The 20946-nt window shown below is 32.6% G+C and overlaps 3 protein-coding genes and 1 long non-coding RNA gene across 6 annotated transcripts in view; 2 read left to right on the plus strand and 2 right to left on the minus strand.

Moving 5' to 3' along the window:
* Positions 1-20946, minus strand: part of LOC129920025 (KH domain-containing, RNA-binding, signal transduction-associated protein 3-like) — a 21928-nt gene continuing 982 nt past the window's right edge. The window contains exons 1-6 of one of the 3 annotated variants that reach the window (XM_056001181.1): positions 10604-10759; positions 2392-3036; positions 2226-2320; positions 787-877; positions 494-630; positions 1-142 (exon numbers count right to left, since the gene is read on the minus strand). In XM_056001181.1, the coding sequence (XP_055857156.1) occupies positions 42-142; positions 494-630; positions 787-877; positions 2226-2320; positions 2392-3023 (1056 nt within the window). In that variant the 5' untranslated portion in view covers positions 3024-3036; positions 10604-10759 and the 3' untranslated portion in view covers positions 1-41. Of the gene's footprint in view, positions 143-493; positions 643-786; positions 878-2225; positions 2321-2391; positions 3037-10603; positions 10760-20946 lie in introns of those variants that run through there. The other 2 variants (XM_056001178.1, XM_056001180.1) reach the window with 2 other exon arrangements.
* LOC129920027 (uncharacterized) lies at positions 12685-13848 on the plus strand. Its single transcript, XR_008773168.1, has 3 exons — positions 12685-13200; positions 13257-13396; positions 13460-13848. It is a non-coding gene; the product is annotated as an uncharacterized LOC129920027 (long non-coding RNA).
* Positions 14642-15287, plus strand: LOC129920026 (elongin-C). Its single transcript, XM_056001182.1, has one exon. The coding sequence runs from the start codon at positions 14843-14845 to the stop codon at positions 15185-15187; it is 345 nt and encodes a 114-aa protein (XP_055857157.1). The 5' UTR covers positions 14642-14842; the 3' UTR covers positions 15188-15287.
* Positions 17342-20946, minus strand: part of LOC129920024 (KH domain-containing, RNA-binding, signal transduction-associated protein 2) — a 10894-nt gene continuing 7289 nt past the window's right edge. Inside the window, exon 7 of the transcript XR_008773167.1 lies at positions 17342-20820. The gene's annotated coding sequence lies outside the window, so the exon portion shown is untranslated. The remainder of the gene's footprint in view (positions 20821-20946) is intronic.

Here is a 20946-nt window from a genome sequence, read left to right on the forward strand (position 1 = left end):
TTAGTTAGATTTGCTTTATTATAACGCAATGCGTTTGGAGCTTATCGTGTACGCTTTATTGGGTTTTCGTATCTTCTATTCATAGAAGATTGTGGTGTTTGGGAAAATCTCTTGGGGCCTGGTCTTTGTGACATATTTCCTACTATAAGATTTGATTGATTTATTTATTTATGTTTACAATTTAATTATAAAGGATTTAGTTATCATTCAAGTATTAGAAATATTTTATTTTAGAAAAACTTTATTAATAAAGCCCAAAATTAAGCATCGCAAAATGGATTCGTAGTGGAAATTGTTTACAAATTTTCAACTATAAACAGATTTTGAGATGCTTCTTTTTTGGGATTTGATTAAGTATTAGTTTATAGGCTGTTATTATTTTTGTTTTAAATTATTTTTATATTGAATTGAACTCCAAAAGTTTAGCAATGACACATACTTAGAAAGTATGTAGGAAGAGAAAAAAAAATAAAAAAGTTATTTAACTACTCACTTGGCTCACGATCGTAATTTGATTCTTCTTCTTCATATGGCGGCTCTTCATCCCCAACCTCTTCTTCATCATATACCTGACCTCCGAATCCAGTAACTTTTTTCAGAATACTTCCTCCTGGTCTTGTACTTGGACCCCTGTAGGTTGCTCTTTATTTAATAAAATTAATTGAAAACACAAAAAGAATTACATTAAAATAAAAAAAAAAAATTAAAACAAAAAAAAAATTAAATTGAAAAAATATTAAAATTAAAAAAGAATAAATAAAAAATATTGGTTATACTCAAACTAACCTTTCGGTCCCTCCTTCTTCATTTCTTCGTAGATAAGGTGGTGTTTCTTGTAGAGATCTCTTCATAGGTGGTCTTTGTGGAACATACCTTGCTGTAAACCAAAAAGCAAAATAAATTTTAAGTTTATAAATAAAAAAAAGTTTTGTGTGATTGATATTTAGTTTTTTATGTTTATTTGGCCTAACTATAAGAACCATTATACAACTATGGCCAAAATAAAACGAACACTTCTTACTTTATTAATTGAAACCAGTTTCAATCATGCATTAAATATTCATTCATACCAAACATTTTCGGACACACAGCCAAGCAGTTCATCAAATTCCTTAACATGAAAAATAAAATAGTTCTCGTGTGGGTTCCACCAATTGTTTTTGGTTTTGATCTCTAAGTGATCAACATTATATCACGCGATGTCATAATTTAAAAGACTCCAAATTGATCATCTTTATGTAAAATTTTCTTTTGCTTTGTCTTAGGTACACAAAATTTTGAACATAAAAACATTTAATAAGGGCTCAGTTATAGCTATCAGTAAAATCCATCAGTAAAAATTTTGTTTTGCTATTTTGAATATATATATATATTATATTTTGGGGAAAATTTTGATGAAATAAAATGAAAACAAATTTCCACTATTTTTTTCAAAAAGAATCTATGCATTTTGTGTTAAATTTTATACACAAATTCATTTTATAAATTTTACTGATGAAATTTCATTTGACTGAACTGACTGAATGCCAAAAAAATTCCATTTCGTTTTACTGATGGCGTTCCATTTTTTTACTGTTCCGGTGCCATCATTAAAAAAAATTACTGATGAAATCAACAGTAAAAAAATTGCTTGAGGCGCGAATGTCAAATAAACATTTAATTTAATGATGTAAATTTACTGATTGCTATAAACGCTCATCAGTAAAAGATTTCAGATTCCTGATGTTTCAATTTTTACTGATGGATTTTACTGATAGCTATAACTGAGGCCTAAGGACTGAAAAAATGAAAAATGTGCTAATATAACTTATTTACAAGTTTATAAAACCAGGCCATCATTATCGTGGGCACAAAGCCAAAACCATGAATCTGCAAAATTGTAGTTTTGAAAAAAAAAAAAAAAAAATGCCTTTTAAGTTTTGAAAACTCATGCAAACTTACAGAAACTCTTACAACGGAGATTGATTAGGCAGTTATGTAACATAAAGAGAACTGGGGTCGATGCAGTGAATAGAGAGACCGATAACAAGTTAAATGATAGATTAAAGTGAAAATGTCCAAAAATGCAGATTGGCTTTGTACCGACGATATATACAGTGACAGTATAATAAGCCCAATTTGAACTGTTACAAGTTGAGTTTGTTTCTAATTTAAATGTTAAAAAAGGTCTAGTACCACACATTTATAAGAGAGAACATTTAAAGAATGATAAGATGTATACATACATGGTGCTTCCTCATATTCCATACCAGTATCTTTCGGAGCTGAAAGATTTATTTTTTTCAAAATACTCAAAGCCGCTTGGTCATGATGTGCCCCTCTACAAGAAAAAAATTAGTATTAGCATGTAGAAAAAAAATAAAATTCAATAATATGATAATTGTAACTGACCCATCATCAGCGTAAGATTTTCGAGCTCTCTTTGACAATTCCGGATCTGCTAACATTTCTCTCCTTTGATTTTGACTTACTTCGTCATTACTATCGGGAATAAGATATTTACGAATTTCTGCCAAAGCATACGCTACACGAGCATGAGCTTCGGCGGGGGTAGCGACTGTTGAAATTTCAACATACAAATCTTTGTGTAAGTGAGCATGTCGAGGATCGCCTGATTGACGCATTTCTTCTTCCTTTTCAGCATTACGCATTGAGTTGCGACCTTTAACCAGAATTCTGCATAAAGTTTCCTTCTGCAGATTTCGAAGTGAATTTCCTTTTGGTCCAAGAATTTTGCCTTGGAAATTGAAGTTTGGGAATTGTTTGGTGGGAACGAAAACCTTTTGGGTGACTTTTGTTAATTTTTGTTTAAAGACATCGGCATGCAATTCACGGCCAGGAACACGACCGGTTGAGTGAACTCTATCGATAGCCTCATCAATTAGCATAGCCGCAATAGGAAAATCTTCTGGTAGTCGCTCCTTTTCAGCAATACAATCGGCAATGAACTTTTTTGCTACGTCATTCATACGAGGTGGGTGTCCTTCCTCTTCGACGTGTGCTGTTTCTGTTCCATCTCTCATTTTTGGAAAGTTTCTAAAACATAAAAATAGGTATTTGACTTTATTGGTGTCTGGGCATTCTGCATAGATATGTTAAATGTTATTTTCTTGAATTTTCTTTCTTTTTTCTAATTAGTAATCTCAGCAAAATATTGGTTTTATAGGTTAAAAAATTAATTAATTCCTAAAAAAATAGTGAGTATTCAAAAAATAATAATACTATTAAGTAAAATAATGGTTTCCTTACTACACATATTGTTGTTTCAACGGCTATATATAGTATTAAGTGGTAGGAAATGTACATATTTGAATGGAAACCTTGTATTTTTCAAATATCTATCTGTTACCGATTGCATTGGCTCATATAATTGAAATAATAATTAGAATCAAAGATCATGGTTTGAAAAGCAGAAACACAATCACGCTTTGCCAGACGCGTCGTCGCGGTACGTTGAGAAATCTTCAAAGCTCGATTCTGTCACTTTGACTTTGAACAGCTGATTGAAACATAAAATGTGCTGTCAAATAAAAAAAATCACAGTCACTCACAAAATTATTAGACCAAGTCTTTATCTTGATTTAAATGTGGAAAAATGAAGAAGGAATTATAATGGGTTGAAAAATAGGTACATAACAATTTGTTTATTCTTCAATCCTATAGTTATAAAAGCAAAACCAATCAAAATAAATTCTCTTTTAAAGAGAACTAACAATAAAACTCAGTCTACCATATCATTAAATTATTGTTATTTTTAATACGTAAATTGTTTTGATTTAAAATATCTCGATGTCGTTTTTTGTTCAAAATTTATATAGAGAAACAAAAAAGCACACCTAGTATTGGAATAATTTATTTTTTTTATTCACATTTGGCCCAATAATTATGTGGGTCACTGTAACTATATCTGATAAATGTCAGAAAGCGAGCAAAAGTTCAGCCTTTTTGAACTTTTCCTCGCTTCCTTACGTTTCCTTACGTTTGTCAAAAAAAGCGTACGTAGAAAAAGCGTCATTGTGTGAGGTTACACAGATTTCGTATAGTTCAACTTTTGGCAGTTGTCGAAATCGACGGCAAAGTGTGATTGTGTTTCTGCTTGAAATCTAATCTGTGTACGATTATTGTTTTTTTTTTTTAATATTTCTGGGATTTAAACTCGATAAGTTCGCTACGAAATCATACCTCAACGGACTTTTTACTTCTATTTTGGAGACTGTATTTTTGATTTTTTTTTTACTATGCGTGATAGAAAATTTTTTATCAATAGGTATAAGTAAGTCATCACATAAGTAAAAGTCTAAGCTTGGACTCCAAAAGCTCGTCTTTACAAAAGTGTGAGGTTTTCAACAGGCTGTGTTTTTCGAAGATCTTTTTGCAAAGTGAAGAAATATTTGAGCTCATCGAATATTTTGATGCATCTCTCTAAACACTTTTTGTTCTCCAACCATCTAACCCCGCAACCAAACTTCTCCTTGCAAGATTGTCTTCGATAACGTAATAAACAAGTCTTAAAAAAATATGAAGGTCTTAATAAAAAACACTTGCGAATCCAGTCTTAAGGCCCAACTATACACTCCGCGAAATAATTATAAGGACAAATTTATTTGATTCGTCTCAAGATATGTAAAGGATATTTTTTTTATTTCTTTCATGAATAAGGAGACATGTATATGGGGGATTGTTTCCCACCATTTGTTTTTATTTAATTCATTAGAATACAATAATACAGTTATTTTTTCCGGGTCTGGAGCGAAATAATTATAAGGACACATCTGATTTTTGCACTAAAAGTGAGGTTTAGCGAGATCAAATGTAAACAAAAGTAAGCAAAACAGTTAGAAAATGAATTTAAACCCATTATGACCATTTCATAAGTAAAATTGTTCGGTTATTTTAAAATAAGGCTTGAAAAACCCTTGATCCAGGCAGAAATGGGCAAAATCGAAGCCTACCATGAATAGGGCTTGTGTGAATGGGAAAAACTGGAGGATTAGAAAGGTAAAATTGTGTATTTGATAATTTAATTTACAAAGGTGACATGTATGGTTAACTAAAAAGATCAGGGAGGAAGACTTTGGTCGAAGAGAGAGCCAAAAGTGACAAAAAATGAATTATTTTTCGTGAGAATTTGACAGCAAGAGAAATTTTCGACAAAATGAAATTGGAAGTGAGAGTATGTTGAGTGCACTAAATAATGGAGGTGGATTAAGCCCATTCCTACGAAGGTAAATGGTGAAAATCGGCGGTCTTGCCGAGACATAAACTTGCCCGCCTTCGCCTCGGCAAAAAGCATAGGTTCTGGGATGAGAAATGCCCTATATAGTTGGGCCTTTAATGGAACCATAACAACATGAAGACCACATACATCTCAAGGAATTGCATGGCATCTGGGTCCGTCTCTTTCAACTCTTGCTTGACAAATCAACATTTGGCCCATCCATAGACACTTGAAGAAGTTTATATTTGTTTAAAAACCGAAATCCGTTCGAAGTCTTTTAAATTATCTTTGGACTTTACAAAACCCACAGATTTGCTCTCTAAATACCAATTACAGATCATGCCTTTCGTTTCATCGAAGTAACGAAATCTAGTTGTCCTATTTGAGCTACTGTATTAAGTATACAGTAGCGAGCAAAAAAAATGCAAACGAAAGAGGTTTAAAGAGTTTTTGACAAGAACTAAGTTAACAAATTTGGCATATTGAAACTGTTTTATTTTCATTAAATAGTGTCAATTTGTGCAGTATTTTACTCCAAAACCATTATTTGGTCAGAAGTCTACCTAAATATGCGTTTTTAGACGAGCAAAGAAATGCAAATGTTTTTATTGTTTGCATTTTTTTTGCTCGCTACTGTATGTACTTCATCGAAGCATATCGTCGCTGTAGTTCTAATACCTCGTAACCCACAAAAAGTCATTTTGGACTAATGATGCAATTATATTTTTGAAAAAAACCCGATGTAATAGAAAAGACCCTGTTTGCCTAACATCGATATTGTCAGAGCTACGCTTAATCAAAACCAGATCATTTGTATTGATTCCCATACATTTCATACTTTGTTTTTTGGCTCTGCTGAAAAATAGACTTTTCTGGGTTACGAGGTATTAGAACTACAGCGACGATATAACATATTCTTTAGATTTGTTTACAGCTTCTAGGAGTATTTTTCTTCCAGCGAATATTTATAAAAATGAACACAAAAAATCCCTGACCGCTTTCCGAATTTCCTGACCAAAATTGTGTTCCCTGACTTTCCGGTTTAGCGGACAGTATATAATATCCTGTGTCTTGATAGAGGCTCTCCCAAAGCAATGAAGACGGACGACAATAAACATAGCATGTCCACATGACCAAAAACTAAGGAGAATGTGGGCTTGCAAAATTGTGGTGCAAGCGAATAGAATGACAACAGCGTTGGCCTTGGCATCATTGTGTATATTAGGGTGGGTCAAAAAAATCGAAATTCTTTTTTTTGAATTGGTACTCCGAAAAATCGATTGCTAGACCCCACTAGAATATACACACCAAATATGAGCTTTTTAGATTAATGGGAAGGTCCTCCGCTTTGCAATTTTTCATTTTTACATCAAGCTTTTACTAAAAATAAATAATTTTTTCATTAATTGACTTTTTAGCAAATTTCTTTTCATATTCTTGTAGGAAATTGAACGCTCTACAAAAAAGGCCTTATACACTTTTTTCGTTTATCTAACCGTTGAATAGATATTTGAGGTCAAAAAATCGAGAAAATCTTTAAAAATTCGTTTTTTGTTCTTAATTTTGTAACAAATTGAAAAATTATAATGATCAAACGCGCAAGACATATTTTTGTTGAAAATTGATTGCTCCACAAAAAAGGTCTTATTTACTTTTTTCATTAATCTAACCATTCTAAAGATATTCGAGGTCAAAGTTAAAAAAAAAATATAAAAACATTTTATATTTTTTTAAAATTTCTAATTCACTGAAACTTCATTATTTTCAAATTAGCAAGATATATTCTTGTAGGGGCTTAAACGTTCTACAAAAAATTCCTTGGAATGAAATTGATTGCTTTAACCGTTTAGAAGATATTCGTATCCAAACCAATGCTCACTGATTTCAATAGTTTTCTTATGACCCGTATGCATTGCGATTTGGATATCTTCTAAACGGTTAAACAATCAATTTCATTCCAAGGAATTTTTTGTAGAACGTTTAAGCCCCTACAAGAAAATATCTTGCTAATTTGAAAATAATGAAGTTTCAGTGAATTAGAAATTTTTTAAAAATATAAAATGTTTTTATATTTTTTTTTAACTTTGACCTCGAATATCTTTAGAATGGTTAGATTAATGAAAAAAGTTAATAAGACCTTTTTTGTGGAGCAATCAATTTTCAAAAAGAATATGTCTTGCGCGTTTGATCATTACTTTTCAATTTGTTACAAAATTAAGAACAAAAAACGAATTTTTAAAGATTTTCTCGATTTTTGGACCTCAAATATCTATTCAACGGTTAGATAAACGAAAAAAGTGTATAAGGCCTTTTTTGTAGAGCGTTCAATTTCCTACAAGAATATGAAAAGAAATTTGCTAAAAAGTCAATTAATAAAAAAATATATAAAATAAATAAATACAGCAAAGCGGAGGACCTTCCCATTAATATAAAGAGCTCATATTTGGTAAGTATATTCTAGAGGGGTCTAGCAATCGATTTTTCGGAGTACCAAATCAAAAAAAAAAATTTCGATTTTTTTGACCCACCCTAGTGTATATATTTCTATAGTACTATCATGAAGTCGAATTTAGTATTAGTTCGTGTCGCCACTTTTTTGAGGTGGCGCTCAGTGCGTTTTTTTCGTACAAATTCTGCTTTTTCAAGTCACCACTAGTAGACCAGTGCCAATAATTTTTGAAAATAAAAAAATTATTAGCAGCATATGGGTGGTGGGAAAATTTAGAATAAATGGTATATGAAAAGGGAAAAATAAATTGCCCACAAAAAAATTGGTGGAAAGGGGGTGGTGGGCGAAAAAGTGGGGTGGGTGTCAAAAATTATGGTTTTTTACGATTTCTGTCAAAATTAGACGTCCTATCGAAAAAAGTCAAATGCAAAAGTTGTAGGTAGTATAAATGTCTACAACTTTTACTCAAACAATTTTTTTCTATAACCTCAAAAATATTGAAAAAAAGGCATTCGATTTTTTCTACCCTGTTCGATTTCACTAGTCAAAAAGTTTTTTTTTATAGAAATCAAAGTATGTTTTTCTAATGGTTTTCTGTGCGCTGTGCTCGAATCAGAAGTCAGAAAAATTCTATCACATCACGTTTTTGACATATTACCACGCCAAAAATCAGAAAAATAGTGTTTGGGACGTTCAAAATTCAATATCTCAAAAACTTTGCACGTTAGAGCTATTCTAGTGCTTGATTCAAATTAAAAAGGTCAATGACCATTAGAAAAGTATAATTTGGTTTCTATGGAAAATTATTTTTCGCCAATATTCGTTTATTTGTTTTTTTTTTCAATTTTTCTCAATATTTTCTAAAACAAACGTATAGTTTTTCGACATAATCTTTAAAAAACGATTTTAAGCTAAATAATTGCATTCCAAACTTTTCAAAAATCAAAAATTTTTTCGGTAACTTTTTTGATTTCAAAATGTAGCTATTTTTTCAAATTAAATTCGTCAAAAATTAACTTTTTGCTCAAAAAACATTTTTAATAGATAGAAAACATAACAAAGTAATTTTTAACCAAGTTTTGTTAAAATCCAACCATTTTTGTAAAAGATAAAAAAAAATCAAAAAATCGTATTTTTGCATTTTTTCCAATATTTTTGAGGTTATAGAAAATAAAATGCACGACTGGGGTCGCACGAACTTGCTCTTAGAGTTAAAGTTGCTTAAATTTTTAAGACTTTTTATGTAGAAATTTGGAAAAAAAAAAAATCGTTTTTTAAAAAAAAAATTAAATAAAATCTGAAATTAAATTGCCCTCCAAAACAAGTATGCAGTTTTGATTGATATATTAACATGCATTTTTAGAAAAAAAATTTTCAAAATCGTTAGAGCCGTTTTTTAAAAAACTAATTTTTTATAAATAATTTTTTGGAGAAAAAGTTTAAAAATAAAATTGGTATGCCATTTTGTAGAAATTACTAGTCAACATCTAAAAACAAAATTTCAAAAAAATTCAATGTCCCGTTTTCGAAAATTTGATTTTTCAAAAAAAAATTTTCAAAATTTTTTTAAAAATCCAAAAATTATTTTTTTCAAAATTTTATTTTTGGCTTATATTTAAATTATATAAATGCTTCTTCACAAAAAGTTTCGTTCAAATCGAATAAGCAGTTTTGGAGATAATCGGATTTGAAAAAAACGGTTCTATGGCAGGTACCGTTAATAATGATTTTCAAAAAAAAATTTTTTCATTAAAAGATAGACCTTAACTTAAAACTAACACTTGAATTTTTTAAACAAAATCGTTGGAGCCGTTTTTGAGATATTTTAATTTTACTAAAATCGGTATATGACAAGTACCGTTATTTTTGGTCCAAAAAAATTAATTCCAAAAACCCCTCTGGAGAGTCGCCAAATAACGCTGCATACCAGGTTTGACATCAATCGGTTCATCCGTTTAGGCTGTAGCTCCTTATACAGACAGACAGACAGACTGACAGACTGACAGACTGACAGACAGACAGACAGACAGACGGACTTCCGGGACCCACTTTTTTGGCATTGTCTACCATCGTAATGTCATGGAAAAATGTTATCTCAACTTTTTTTTTTTGTACGAATGCATAACTTGATATATAGTACCTATATCGCAAGTAAAAATTGTTTGAGTAAAAGTTGTAGACATTTATACTACCTACAACTTTTGCATTTGACTTTTTTCGAGAGGACGTCTAATTTTGACAGAAATCGTAAAAAACCATGATTTTTGACACCCACCCCACTTTTTCGCCCACCCACCCCCTTTCCACAATTTTTTTGTGGGCAATTTATTTTTCCCCTTTCATATACCATTTATCCTAAATTTTTCCACCACCCTTATGCTGCTAATAATTTGTTCAACTTTTGCCTTCTGAAAACCGGATTGGCACTGGTCTATAGAGTTCCTAAGATCGTTTCACTTCATGATACATAGAACTATGGAAATACATAATATGTATACAATGGTTGACATTAGATGTAACCAAACAAAACCGGGAGACCTGCTGCGTCTTCCTGAGGTCAACTCAGTGAACCCTACAATGCTGGTCACTCGTAAGTTTGAAGCAAATATATAGTATGTGGGAGTGGGAGGTGGCATTAGAAATAGAGGCTAGGTGTAATTGTTTTTTTGCACCATTTGTGGTGGAGCAATCAAATTCTAACATATTGGGTTGTAAAAAACAAAAACTCAAGATAAAAAAGACTTTTCTTTTGGTTAAAAACAATAAATTTGTTATTCAATTCCATTTAACAAAAAAAAAAAATCGATATTTATCTTATCACCATTAAAAATAAAATGGAGGAAAATATTTTATACACAGTGGGATCATTATTAAAGAAGTAGTACTTCAATTTAATTGAAAATACAAAATAATTGAAATTTGTTAATATTACTTACTTGTTTGATTTAATTTAATTTAAAGAAAATAATTTTATTTTAATAAAGCGAAAAATGTTGTTGAATTGCTCGTCCCTTCCTTTTAAAATACTCCACACGACTTGTTTGAAGCAAGCAAACCTTTCGATATGTCCCTTGTATATAGAAACTAGATTCTATATACAATGATATGTCTGAAATCAAAATGGAGATTTGGACTAGTGGTGGTAAAGTGATGCATTGAAAATATCGATATTTTTTTCGAGCAGCTCGCACTAAATTTTAGCTCCCTACAAATCATCGAAAAATTTTAGCCGAGCTAAAATGAGTCCCATACAAATTATCGATAACTTGTATGGGAATTTTATCTTGGCTAAAATTTAGCGCGAGCAGCCAGCGTACCAGGCTTTAAGCCTGGTACGCTGCTCGCGCTAAATTTTAGCTCCCATACAAATTATCGAAAATTTTTAGCCGAGATAAAATGGATCCCATACAAGTTATCGATAACTTGTATGGGAATTTTATCTCAGCTAAAATTTAGCGCGAGCAGCGTACCAGGCTTTAAGCCTGGTACGCTGCTCGCGCTAAATTTTAGCCGAGATAAAATTCCCAAACAAGTTATCGATAATTTGTATGGGATCTATTTTAGCTCAGATAAAATTTTTCGATAATTTGTATGGGAGCTAAAATTTAGCGCGAGCTGCGTACCAGGCTTTAGAAGCAAAGAGAAAAAGATAAAAAATCTCTGCCAAGCGCTCTTTTTGTTCCGAGGTTTTTGAGACGAAAATTCCTCTGATTCATTTCTCAGTTTTCTTTCTCTGTCTTTTATTTTGTCTTTCTTAGAGCCTGGTACGCTGCTCGCGCTAAATTTAAGCTCCCATACAATTTATCGAAAAATTTTAGCCGAGCTAAAATGGATCCCCTACAAATTATCGATAACTTGTATGGGAATATTATCTTGGCTAAAATTTGGCGCGAGCAGCGTACCAGGCCAGAACCATAATTGGCGGATGGAGTCGGAAGCTACTGTTACGTGTGTAAACGCAAAAAATCATCCAAAGCCGGTAAGTTGGACAGTACACATAATAAGGTAATATATTCCGAACGTTGTCAAAATTTGTTTGTCAAAAATGGGCACCAATCTGTCAGGTCGGCCTTTAATTTTTATATTTCAATCGCAGTAAACAGGAAATTTGTTTTTGTTTTAATTTATAAAATGTCATTTAAAAATATTATAAATTGAAAAATAACAAATTTTCTTCGTGTTTCATCGCGGAAAATGGTAAATAATTAGGGGTATTCACGATCCGATGCAACTGGTCTAGTATCATTGCAAAAGTGCAAAAGTGTAAAATCTTACAACACTACAACAACAAAATATATGGATTGGAATTTTACAATGGTCTTGCACTTTTGCTATACCCTAACCCTATTGCAAAATAAAAATACAATGAAGTAAAATTATTTTTAACAGATGGCAGCTCACCGTCGCGTCGCCCATGATAAACAGTTTGTCTTTTTTATTCTGTTTATAATGGTTGTCGCTACTTATGTCCCGTAATTTAGTTTCTTTTGATGTAAAATAATTAGTGAAAATTAATTAACCCGAACAAAACAAAGAATTAAATTATAAAAAATGAAAAAAAAGAAGTAGCAACGGTGGAGGAAAAAAAACATCATTCATGCTTCAATAGGTGTGTTTTTTATTACCACCGGTCTTAACTGGACAAAAAAAACGCCTCGGGGCTTAACCTGAAATCTTGGCAGCACTGTATATTGAATGTTCCGAAAACAGCAGACACAACAAAAATTTAGAATTGTCATATTTTGCGCTTTAGTCATTTTTTTGTATTTTTCATGTATGTTTTACAAAAAGATACAAAAATGTATGCTAGCAAAACTATTTTAATACATTTTATCCTTCCAAACGTGAGTTTTCACGTTTTTAAACAAATTCTAAACAATTAATGAAAAAATTAGTTTGGTAGCACAGATTTAAAACTCTTCAAAAAGTTAAGCCCAGAAAAATCTCCGGGCTAAACAACTAAGCCCAAGGGGCTAAGGTGTTGTTGTATTTAACATGTAAATTGCTTCCCTGCAAACCAAACCTCAGTAGTTTAGGGGAAATTACAACCACCAACAAAGTCTTTACTTTGTAGATGTATGTGTTTCCTTATTTACCAAAACCTCTCCCCTCAAAATATTGTAGTTTTGTTTCTCCTGAAAAAAATAAACTCATTGGTAAATGGGAGGAAAAGAGTGCGATGTATGCAATGCTCAAGGTTTTCTCTCTTTTGTAATGGTGGCTCGCCATTTTCCTGCATTTCTAGTGAAACCTTGATAGCCACAGCAACATTAGCTAAGCAAAAAAAAAAATTTCTGTGCTCCAAAATAAAACAATTTAATTTGAAAAAATAAATATCGTCTTAATCAGTGTTATTTGTGAAAATTATTTTCAATACACAATGTGTAGTAGCACAAATTCTTCGGCACGCCACAAAAATTCCACCACCATTTCTTTCCATCATCAAAATGCACAACCTTAGCCTTGTGCATTTAGAAAAATTAAAATAAAAAAAATGATACAAAACCACCACCAATGGATTTGGAAAATAAAGGTATGCTTATTTTAAAATTAATAAATTATATAATTGTTGATTTTTCTGTCTTCTAGTGGAGATCAATTCCAGACATCAATGACTGAGTTTACAGTTCGAAATTTTCCTCCACGCCATCCAGAACGAGTGAAACGAATCTAATGTTTAGTATAGACTACAATACTTGAGTGTGATCCACATTTCACAGACTTGTAGTGTAAGTTAAAGAGATTCCCTTCTGCTCTTTGTGAAGCTGATGGTACTATTTTTTTTTTCTCAGGTCTGCACCCTCCTACCACTTGTTGATGTGTTCGCTCTAATCCTAGACAAAACCAACATTCAACAATAATGTCGAGTATAAAAATGACGTCAGAGACTCCTTGCTCGCCACAGTATTGGATGCAGTCCGTTCGAGTGGCAATCAAGATGTGCAAGTTCGTATTACAAATACATTGCTAGGAAAGCATTTTGTTCCCCTCAACAGTTGTGTGCATGAAGCGACTCTCCTTCGTTTAGTGAAAAAGAATTTCCAAAATTCCTGACGTAGATGTAAGATTTAAGAGAAATTCAACGCCAACATTCCTCATAGAAGTCTGAAGTAAAGTGTCTCACAAGACGTTCATGTTTTGATATATAATTCGACTGAATAAATCTAAATCTCTAACCAAAGTTTTAACTTCAGAGTTTATTTGTAATTTCATGTGTAGTTTCAAAAGGTTTAGATTTACTGCTTCTCTTACGTACATATTTCACCACTTAATTACGTACTTCTAGATTCAAGGAGCCATATGGAGTTTCAGTAGTTTTTCTGTAGCTAAAAAAGTACTGGAAAATGTACATCAGAAGCACTTCCAGATGTGCTTCGCTGATGTAGTTTTGAAGTACACTTGTCTGTACTTTTATAGGAGGGGAAATTCATTTCATCTTGCATGCAAGAAAGAGATAGATGCTTCACGTATTCTTATATACAGAAAGTATATAACTGAGTTTTTTCCCGAGCTCCTATCTTTTTTCAGTGGAAAAGAAGTACTTCTTTGACGTACATATTTCGTCGGTTTTTTCTGTAGTTCTACGTTTGCTGGGTTAGCCCAGACTGCGTTTTTTTTTGTCTAGCTAAGACCGGTTGTAATAAAAAACACACCTAATATTTACTATAGATAAGAAGAGAGGCGTTCACGATCTATTGTAAAAAAATAAAATTTTACATTTTTACTAGGCCTGTTGCACCAGATCGTGAATACCCCTATTGTTTAAAAATTAGTGGTGTGCGTGGTTTATCGGTTTTTGTGCGTTTTTCGTCGGTATTTTAAACAATTAAGAATGTGTAGCTGACCAATGTCAGTTCGGAATATATTACCTTTTTATGTGTACTGTGGGTAAGTTGGATAGTGTAAACCCACCAATTTGTGTGAACACAGATTAACCAAAGACACTTCACATAAAGATCTAGAACTCATGCAATGCTGTCAAACGACAGCCATGACATGACACTCCAATTTACTTGTCAAGCAAATAAATTTCAGTGTTTTGATAATTTGGTAGGTCGACACTAAACTTGAAAATAATTACAATTTTTGTGGCAGAAATTCCAGTAAAATACAATAAAAGAACAAAACACAGCTACATCTACCCCTTTGTACAAAAAGTATAAATAATTACCGACATGGAAGATCAACGTAGCGACAGAGTTTATGGTGGATGCGAAGGTCCAGATGCAATGTATGTGAAACTCATATCGTCCGATGGCCATGAATTTATTGTAAAACGAGAACATGCACTTACTTCAGGAACAATAAAGGCAATGTTATCTGGGCCAGGACAATTTGCTGAAAACGAAGCAAATGAAGTTCATTTTCGAGAGATACCTTCCCATGTGCTACAAAAAGTTTGCATGTATTTTACTTATAAAGTAAGATACACAAATAGCTCGACTGAGATTCCAGAGTTCCCGATAGCACCAGAAATTGCTTTGGAATTATTAATGGCTGCTAATTTCTTAGACTGCTGAATTCAGAACGAAAAAATGAATTAGAACGGAAAACGATGTATGAGAACGGTGATCATGTTAAATCACAATTATAAAAATGAAATAAATATTTTGTTCTTTACTCACTTTTGAATTTATTGTATATTATATAACTTGTCCTTAAAAAAAATCATATTATCCAAATAAACACAGCTAAGTGGTTTTGTCCCACTTTCCAAAAAAAAAAGTGCTTTCAGAGATCATTTCTGTTGGACGTTTGAAGTCAAGATCAAGTCTTGCTTGATCCTGGAGATTCACTAGATTCCAGTAGCCAAACCTAGCGACCTTTACAAAAAGGATTCATATTATCCAAATAAACACAGCTAAGTGGTTTTCTTCCCACTTTCCAAAAAAAAAAAAAAATCCGGCTTTGAGAGATAATTTTTGTTGGACGTTTGAAATAAGGGAGATCAAGTCTTGTTTGGTCCAATTTCCGTGGTAATTTACGATAGGGCACATTATTTCGTCCTTTACCTATACTTTCCAGCAGCCAAACCTAGCGAGCTATCCGTTGGAGCGGAAAATTCTCCGATTTCATAAGAATTTTGCTTCGAGGTGTGCTTTCGACAGGTAAAAACTCTCCGATTCGTATGAAATCGGATAGGTTTCCGCTTCCACGGATACCTCTCTAGGGCCGAGTATGCAATGAAAAAATCCAGACGAAATATCTTTTGAATTCTGGAAAAACATAGGATACATCGGGTCTAGATAGCTCACGATTTTCATTCCAGAGGAGGATGGAGGACACATGAAGCGATGGAGGACACATGAAGCGATGGAGGACACATGAAGATACAGTCCCTGAAGATCGCTAAACGAATGTTAAACGATTATCGTTGAACCTACTTCGTTATCGTTCAAATGCAATTATGTATTAGAGCCCCCGCACACTACAAACTTTTTATCGATAGTTTTGTCAGTTTCTTAATCAGTATGAAAATGTATGAAAGTGCGCACACTACAACGATTAAGGGCCGGTTTGTTGACACTCGATTATCTTTTAATCAAGGATTTTTGTATGGAATAATCCTTGATTAAAAGTTAATCGACTATGAACAAACCGGCACTAAGTATCGGCCGATCAAAAAGTTTGTTTGATTGAAAAATAAAGTTTGTTTTGCTTCACTATTGCCTTCAAACTAAAATATTTCCTATCTAGCGGACTATTTAGCCGGCTGCCTGTGTGCACACTAGGAGCCCAACCCGGCTAAACTATCGGCCGATAGAAAGTCTGTAGTGTGCGGGGCTCTTAAGATAATCGTTTTATTTAAACTATACTCGTTTTGTTAATCTTTGCTACTGCCATTTGCCTATCGTTTGACTTTAGTTTAGCTGTCATAGTATCGTTGAGTCTGTCGTTAGAATGCACGAGTCTCAAAAAAATATTTTGTATCGGTTTAGATTGGGCTTCTGACTTCCTCGTTTTACATATGTAATTGTTCTTTGTCGTGCTTATCGTTTACTTTAGTATCGTTTACTTGCCGCTCGTTCCGTATTACGTAATCCCCCCCCCGGAATGGAAAACATCGTGTTGCTCAAGGGATTTGTATATTGTGGCAGTTTCAATAGACAACTATATATGTACAATATCTGATATGGGTTTTCTTAAGACACCTACGTGCAGATGGTCTGGAACATGTACGAGCATGTAGAAAGGAAGGTAGGATTCACCGAAGGATTCCCAATCAAAGTTGGTGTGCTCCAAGGGAGCATCCTGAATCCTTTGCTCTTTATCGCGTTTTTCTTTGCTGGTGATGGAGCAATCATAAGTGGAAATCCAACATCCAAAATGCTCTCTAAACTGAAAGAAAAGCTCTACACGGCAAAATACAAAGTCCAATGTTTTTCATAAAATAGTTTATTATTTGTCATTAAGTTATATTTAAAAATATAAACAAAATAAGAATAAGAAAAACTGCATCTATATAAAAGCTTAAATTAAAGTTCTTCTCGGAAAATTCAAGTTATAAAATTTTTAAGTTGAGCTTTTATTTCTAATTTTTTTTTTCTTTTCAGTTTATTTTTTTTTTATTAGTTATGAGTGCTTTCTGTACATGTATGATAAATGAGCAGTGACTTTTCAAAAAAACTAAAAGAAAAATTTTAATTTTTCATACAATTTTCAAGTTCAATTTGTTTTTTTTTTTTTTTTTTTTTTTTTAATGATCAATTTGTTGTTATTATTTAGCTTTTGGGCTTCTTATAGTGTTAAGAATACTCACGGTTGGTTTTAGTCATGAGTTTGAAGTTCCTTAAAATAAAATCCAAAATAATTGAAATGTAGGTCTTACTTAGGGAGGCCAGCTCCATAAGGCGGCTGCAATCCATTGTGGATTTGGGCCTCTACCAACGAGCTTCTCCAGCCAAGCCGATCCTTACTTCGCCGATTCCAGTTTCGCACGCCAAGTTGATTGAGATCCGCCTCCACTTGGTTGCTCTACCTCAGACGAGTTCTTTCTCTGCTTTAAACCTCTAGGTTGGGGTCGAAAACTTTCCGGGCCGGAGCATTGTTGTCCATGCGCTTTGCATGACATAACCCTCTCAGGCGCTGCACTTTTACTCTCTTGGCTAGGTTAGTATCATTGTACAACCCGTACAATTCGTTGTTGTATCTTCTTCTCCAATCACCATCAATGCACACATGAATAATAATCGCCCGAAGAACTTTTCTCTCGAAAGAATCCAAAATGTTCTCATCCGCCTTCGCTAAATTCCATGCTTCTGCACCATATAGCAGGACTGGGATGATAATGATTTTATATAAGGACACCTTAGTTGCTCGAGAGAGGGCTTTGCTGGTCAATTGCCTTCTCAAACCAAAGTAGCAAAAGTAATTCTCCGTTTGATTTCAGCGCTGATGTTGTTGTCTATGTTTGTAGCGGAGCCTAGTCAGACAAAGTCCGAAAAGGTAGGTCATCAACTTTATTTACATATGTACATACTGTGCAAATAGAATAAAGAAGCCTCTGCTGACAAAAATGTTTAAAAAAAGGGGGACTGTTTTTAGACGGGGTTCACATGGTCAAATTTGTTTGACAAGCATGACGATTCAAATGCGTTCACAATCTTTGTTTGTCAAGCATGTTTGACGATTTCTTCCCAGATATTTTTTTGTGGCATAAAGATATGACAACAGGGTGCCTCCATCTAATGGGGTTTTTCATTGGAAAATAGATATTTCTATTTAGCTCGGCTAAATTTTTTCGATAATTTGTATGGGAGCTAAAATTTAGCTCGATCTGCGTACCAGGCTTTAAGAAAAAAAAATAGAAACAATTTTTTTTTTTATTTGAATAAGAATTATGTATTTATTTTATTTTAAACACAATCGAATTAAGATAAGTACACCATAAACCACACTGATCAAACTGATGGATGAAAATTGTATTGGTGTTAGTGCATGGAGAATCTTTCGAAAAATTTAGATTTGCAAAATTGATTATAAGCCTAGTACGCAGATCGAGATAAATTTTAACTTCCATACAAATTATCGACAAATTTTAGCCGAGCCAAAATTTATCCCATTCAAATTATCGATAACTAATATGGGAATTTTATCTCGGCTAAAATTAGGTCAGTCTGCGAACCAGGCATAATCAAACAAATAATCAAATAATTCTGCCCAATGAAACGCTATAGTTATCAAAATCAACATTTTTCAGTATAAAATAAAAAATAATTGATTGTTTTTTCCACCATAAAGCTTTGACCCTAGCAAAACGAAATTTTCGATACAAAAATAGTACAACGAAATCTAGAACGAAAAGATAAATTTGATTTTTGTTTTTCAGTAGGCAGCTCTAGGGAAAAAATTGGGATTTTCTTTCATTTGTCATTTATTTTTTATTATACTGGACATTTTTCTTCATTCAAAGAATTGTGATGCCGGTTTTTTTCATTTTTAATTAATTTATTTCTTGATTAAAAAATATTTTTCCCTTCAGCTGCGTACTATGCTTTGAAACACAAAAAAATTACTTACGACTTTTCAAAATAATTTATCGCACGAAACCACTACTTCTGCCCCACTGTGCGATGATGCCGACAGAGTTTTTTTGTTAATTATTTTGAATCCCAAACAAATAAAGGGAATTTCGTTCAAAACCATTATTTCCAAATTAGTTCTGGATTTTATGAAATTCTTATTATTTTATTACTTAAAAAAATGTACTTGTAACATTTGTTTTGTTTTTTAAATCTAAGCATGTGTGTTTTCATAAACGTATGCCTAACTTAGGCCTGCGTTAGTCGTGTTCATAAAGTCAGATCTGCGATCGGACTAACTTAGTCCAACGTCGGGCAGATTGCGCAGCCAAAATTTTATGACTGCAGATCTCGCGAAGAAGTTTATTTGGCTTTTGATTCGATGTTATTATTGTAAATAAATGTAAATATTGTAAAATAAAAATGAAAAGCAAACATATTAATTATTAGAGTGGTGCAAAAAATGTTTCTTAATTCGTTTTTAGAAAAATTTTGATTTTAATGATGCAGAAAATTTCTAAATCGTGTTTTTTGATACGAGTTTAAATTGCTTTTTTCCGTGTTAGGGTGGCTCTAAAAAATGTTAACTTCTACAGTTTCCTGTGGAATTCGAAAAAATTAAACGTGGATATTATTTTGACCAAATTATGGAAGAAAAAAAATATACATTAGGGTGGCTCAAAATTATTTTTTTTAATTTTGAAAAAAAATAATTTTCACTACAGAGAAAGTTTGTAGGACATGGTTTATGAAATATAAATGAGAAATGAGCATGCATTTTCGCATTAAGGGGCTCAGAAACATAGTATATTTTAAATTTACTCTTCAAACAAAATTGATTTAATTAATTTGATATGAATTTAATATTGGTATAGCAAACAAAAAAACTTTTTGTGCAGTAAAACTAATTTTTTTGTTTCAAACGCAAAACAATTTCTTTTTAAACACCATTCAAAATATTTTTCTCCATTCAATAATTTGTTTCAAGTGTGAACCACTTGTTTTTTTTTATTCCGCTATTAAAAGTAGAAGAAAATAATATGTATTTATTTTTTTTTTTTTGTGCCCCCCTAATATAACACGGTTTACAAATTTTCCGTGCTATTAAAAACATGTTTTCGGGAACTGAAAAACGAAGTATTTATTTGCTTATCAAACAAAACTAATTCTGTGGTCTTTTTTTCTGACGTTTATGAACACTCACCCTTCAGGCAAACGAGTCCGACCTCGGTCCGAATCCGCTCCGCGTCAGGCGGAGCTGAGTCTGACTTCGACTACGAAACGGGTCCGAAGGCGGCTGAAATTAGTATGGAAATTATAATCACCGCGGAGCCGATTTTATATGTATTTCACCACGATTTCTCCTTCGACTTTGTGTTCATACACAAAAAGTTGCAAGTGCGTGAGTGCAACCCCGGTTTTCTCGGTCGGAGTGTCTTTTTTGAACTCAGTTTTCTTGAAGGGCAGTGACTGCTGAAAATTGTACTAACGCAGGCCTGCAAACATTCTGCAGAATTGGTGTGTTCATTAATGCAGCAAAGCAGAAAGACGATTGTACCAACGCAGATTTCCGACGTTTATGAAAACACCCTAGTCGATATAAATTTGTATGTTTTCATTAGCAATTGTTGCTAAAATTAAAAAGAAAAAAAAAAAACAAATTGTTTCTTATTATTTGTTCTCAGTATTTAACAATTAAATGTTGTTCAAAATTTTATTTTTCCTTTATGGTAAATAAGCGGAAAAGGCACGATATA

The sequence above is a fragment of the Episyrphus balteatus genome, chromosome 4, assembly GCF_945859705.1.
Source record: "Episyrphus balteatus chromosome 4, idEpiBalt1.1, whole genome shotgun sequence".
Classification (NCBI taxonomy): domain Eukaryota; kingdom Metazoa; phylum Arthropoda; class Insecta; order Diptera; family Syrphidae; genus Episyrphus; species Episyrphus balteatus.

What these genes read in the sequence shown, in the direction of transcription:
- LOC129920026 (XM_056001182.1), top strand. Translation starts at nt 14,843, where the DNA reads ATGGAAGATCAACGTAGCGACAGAGTTTATGGTGGATGCGAAGGTCCA.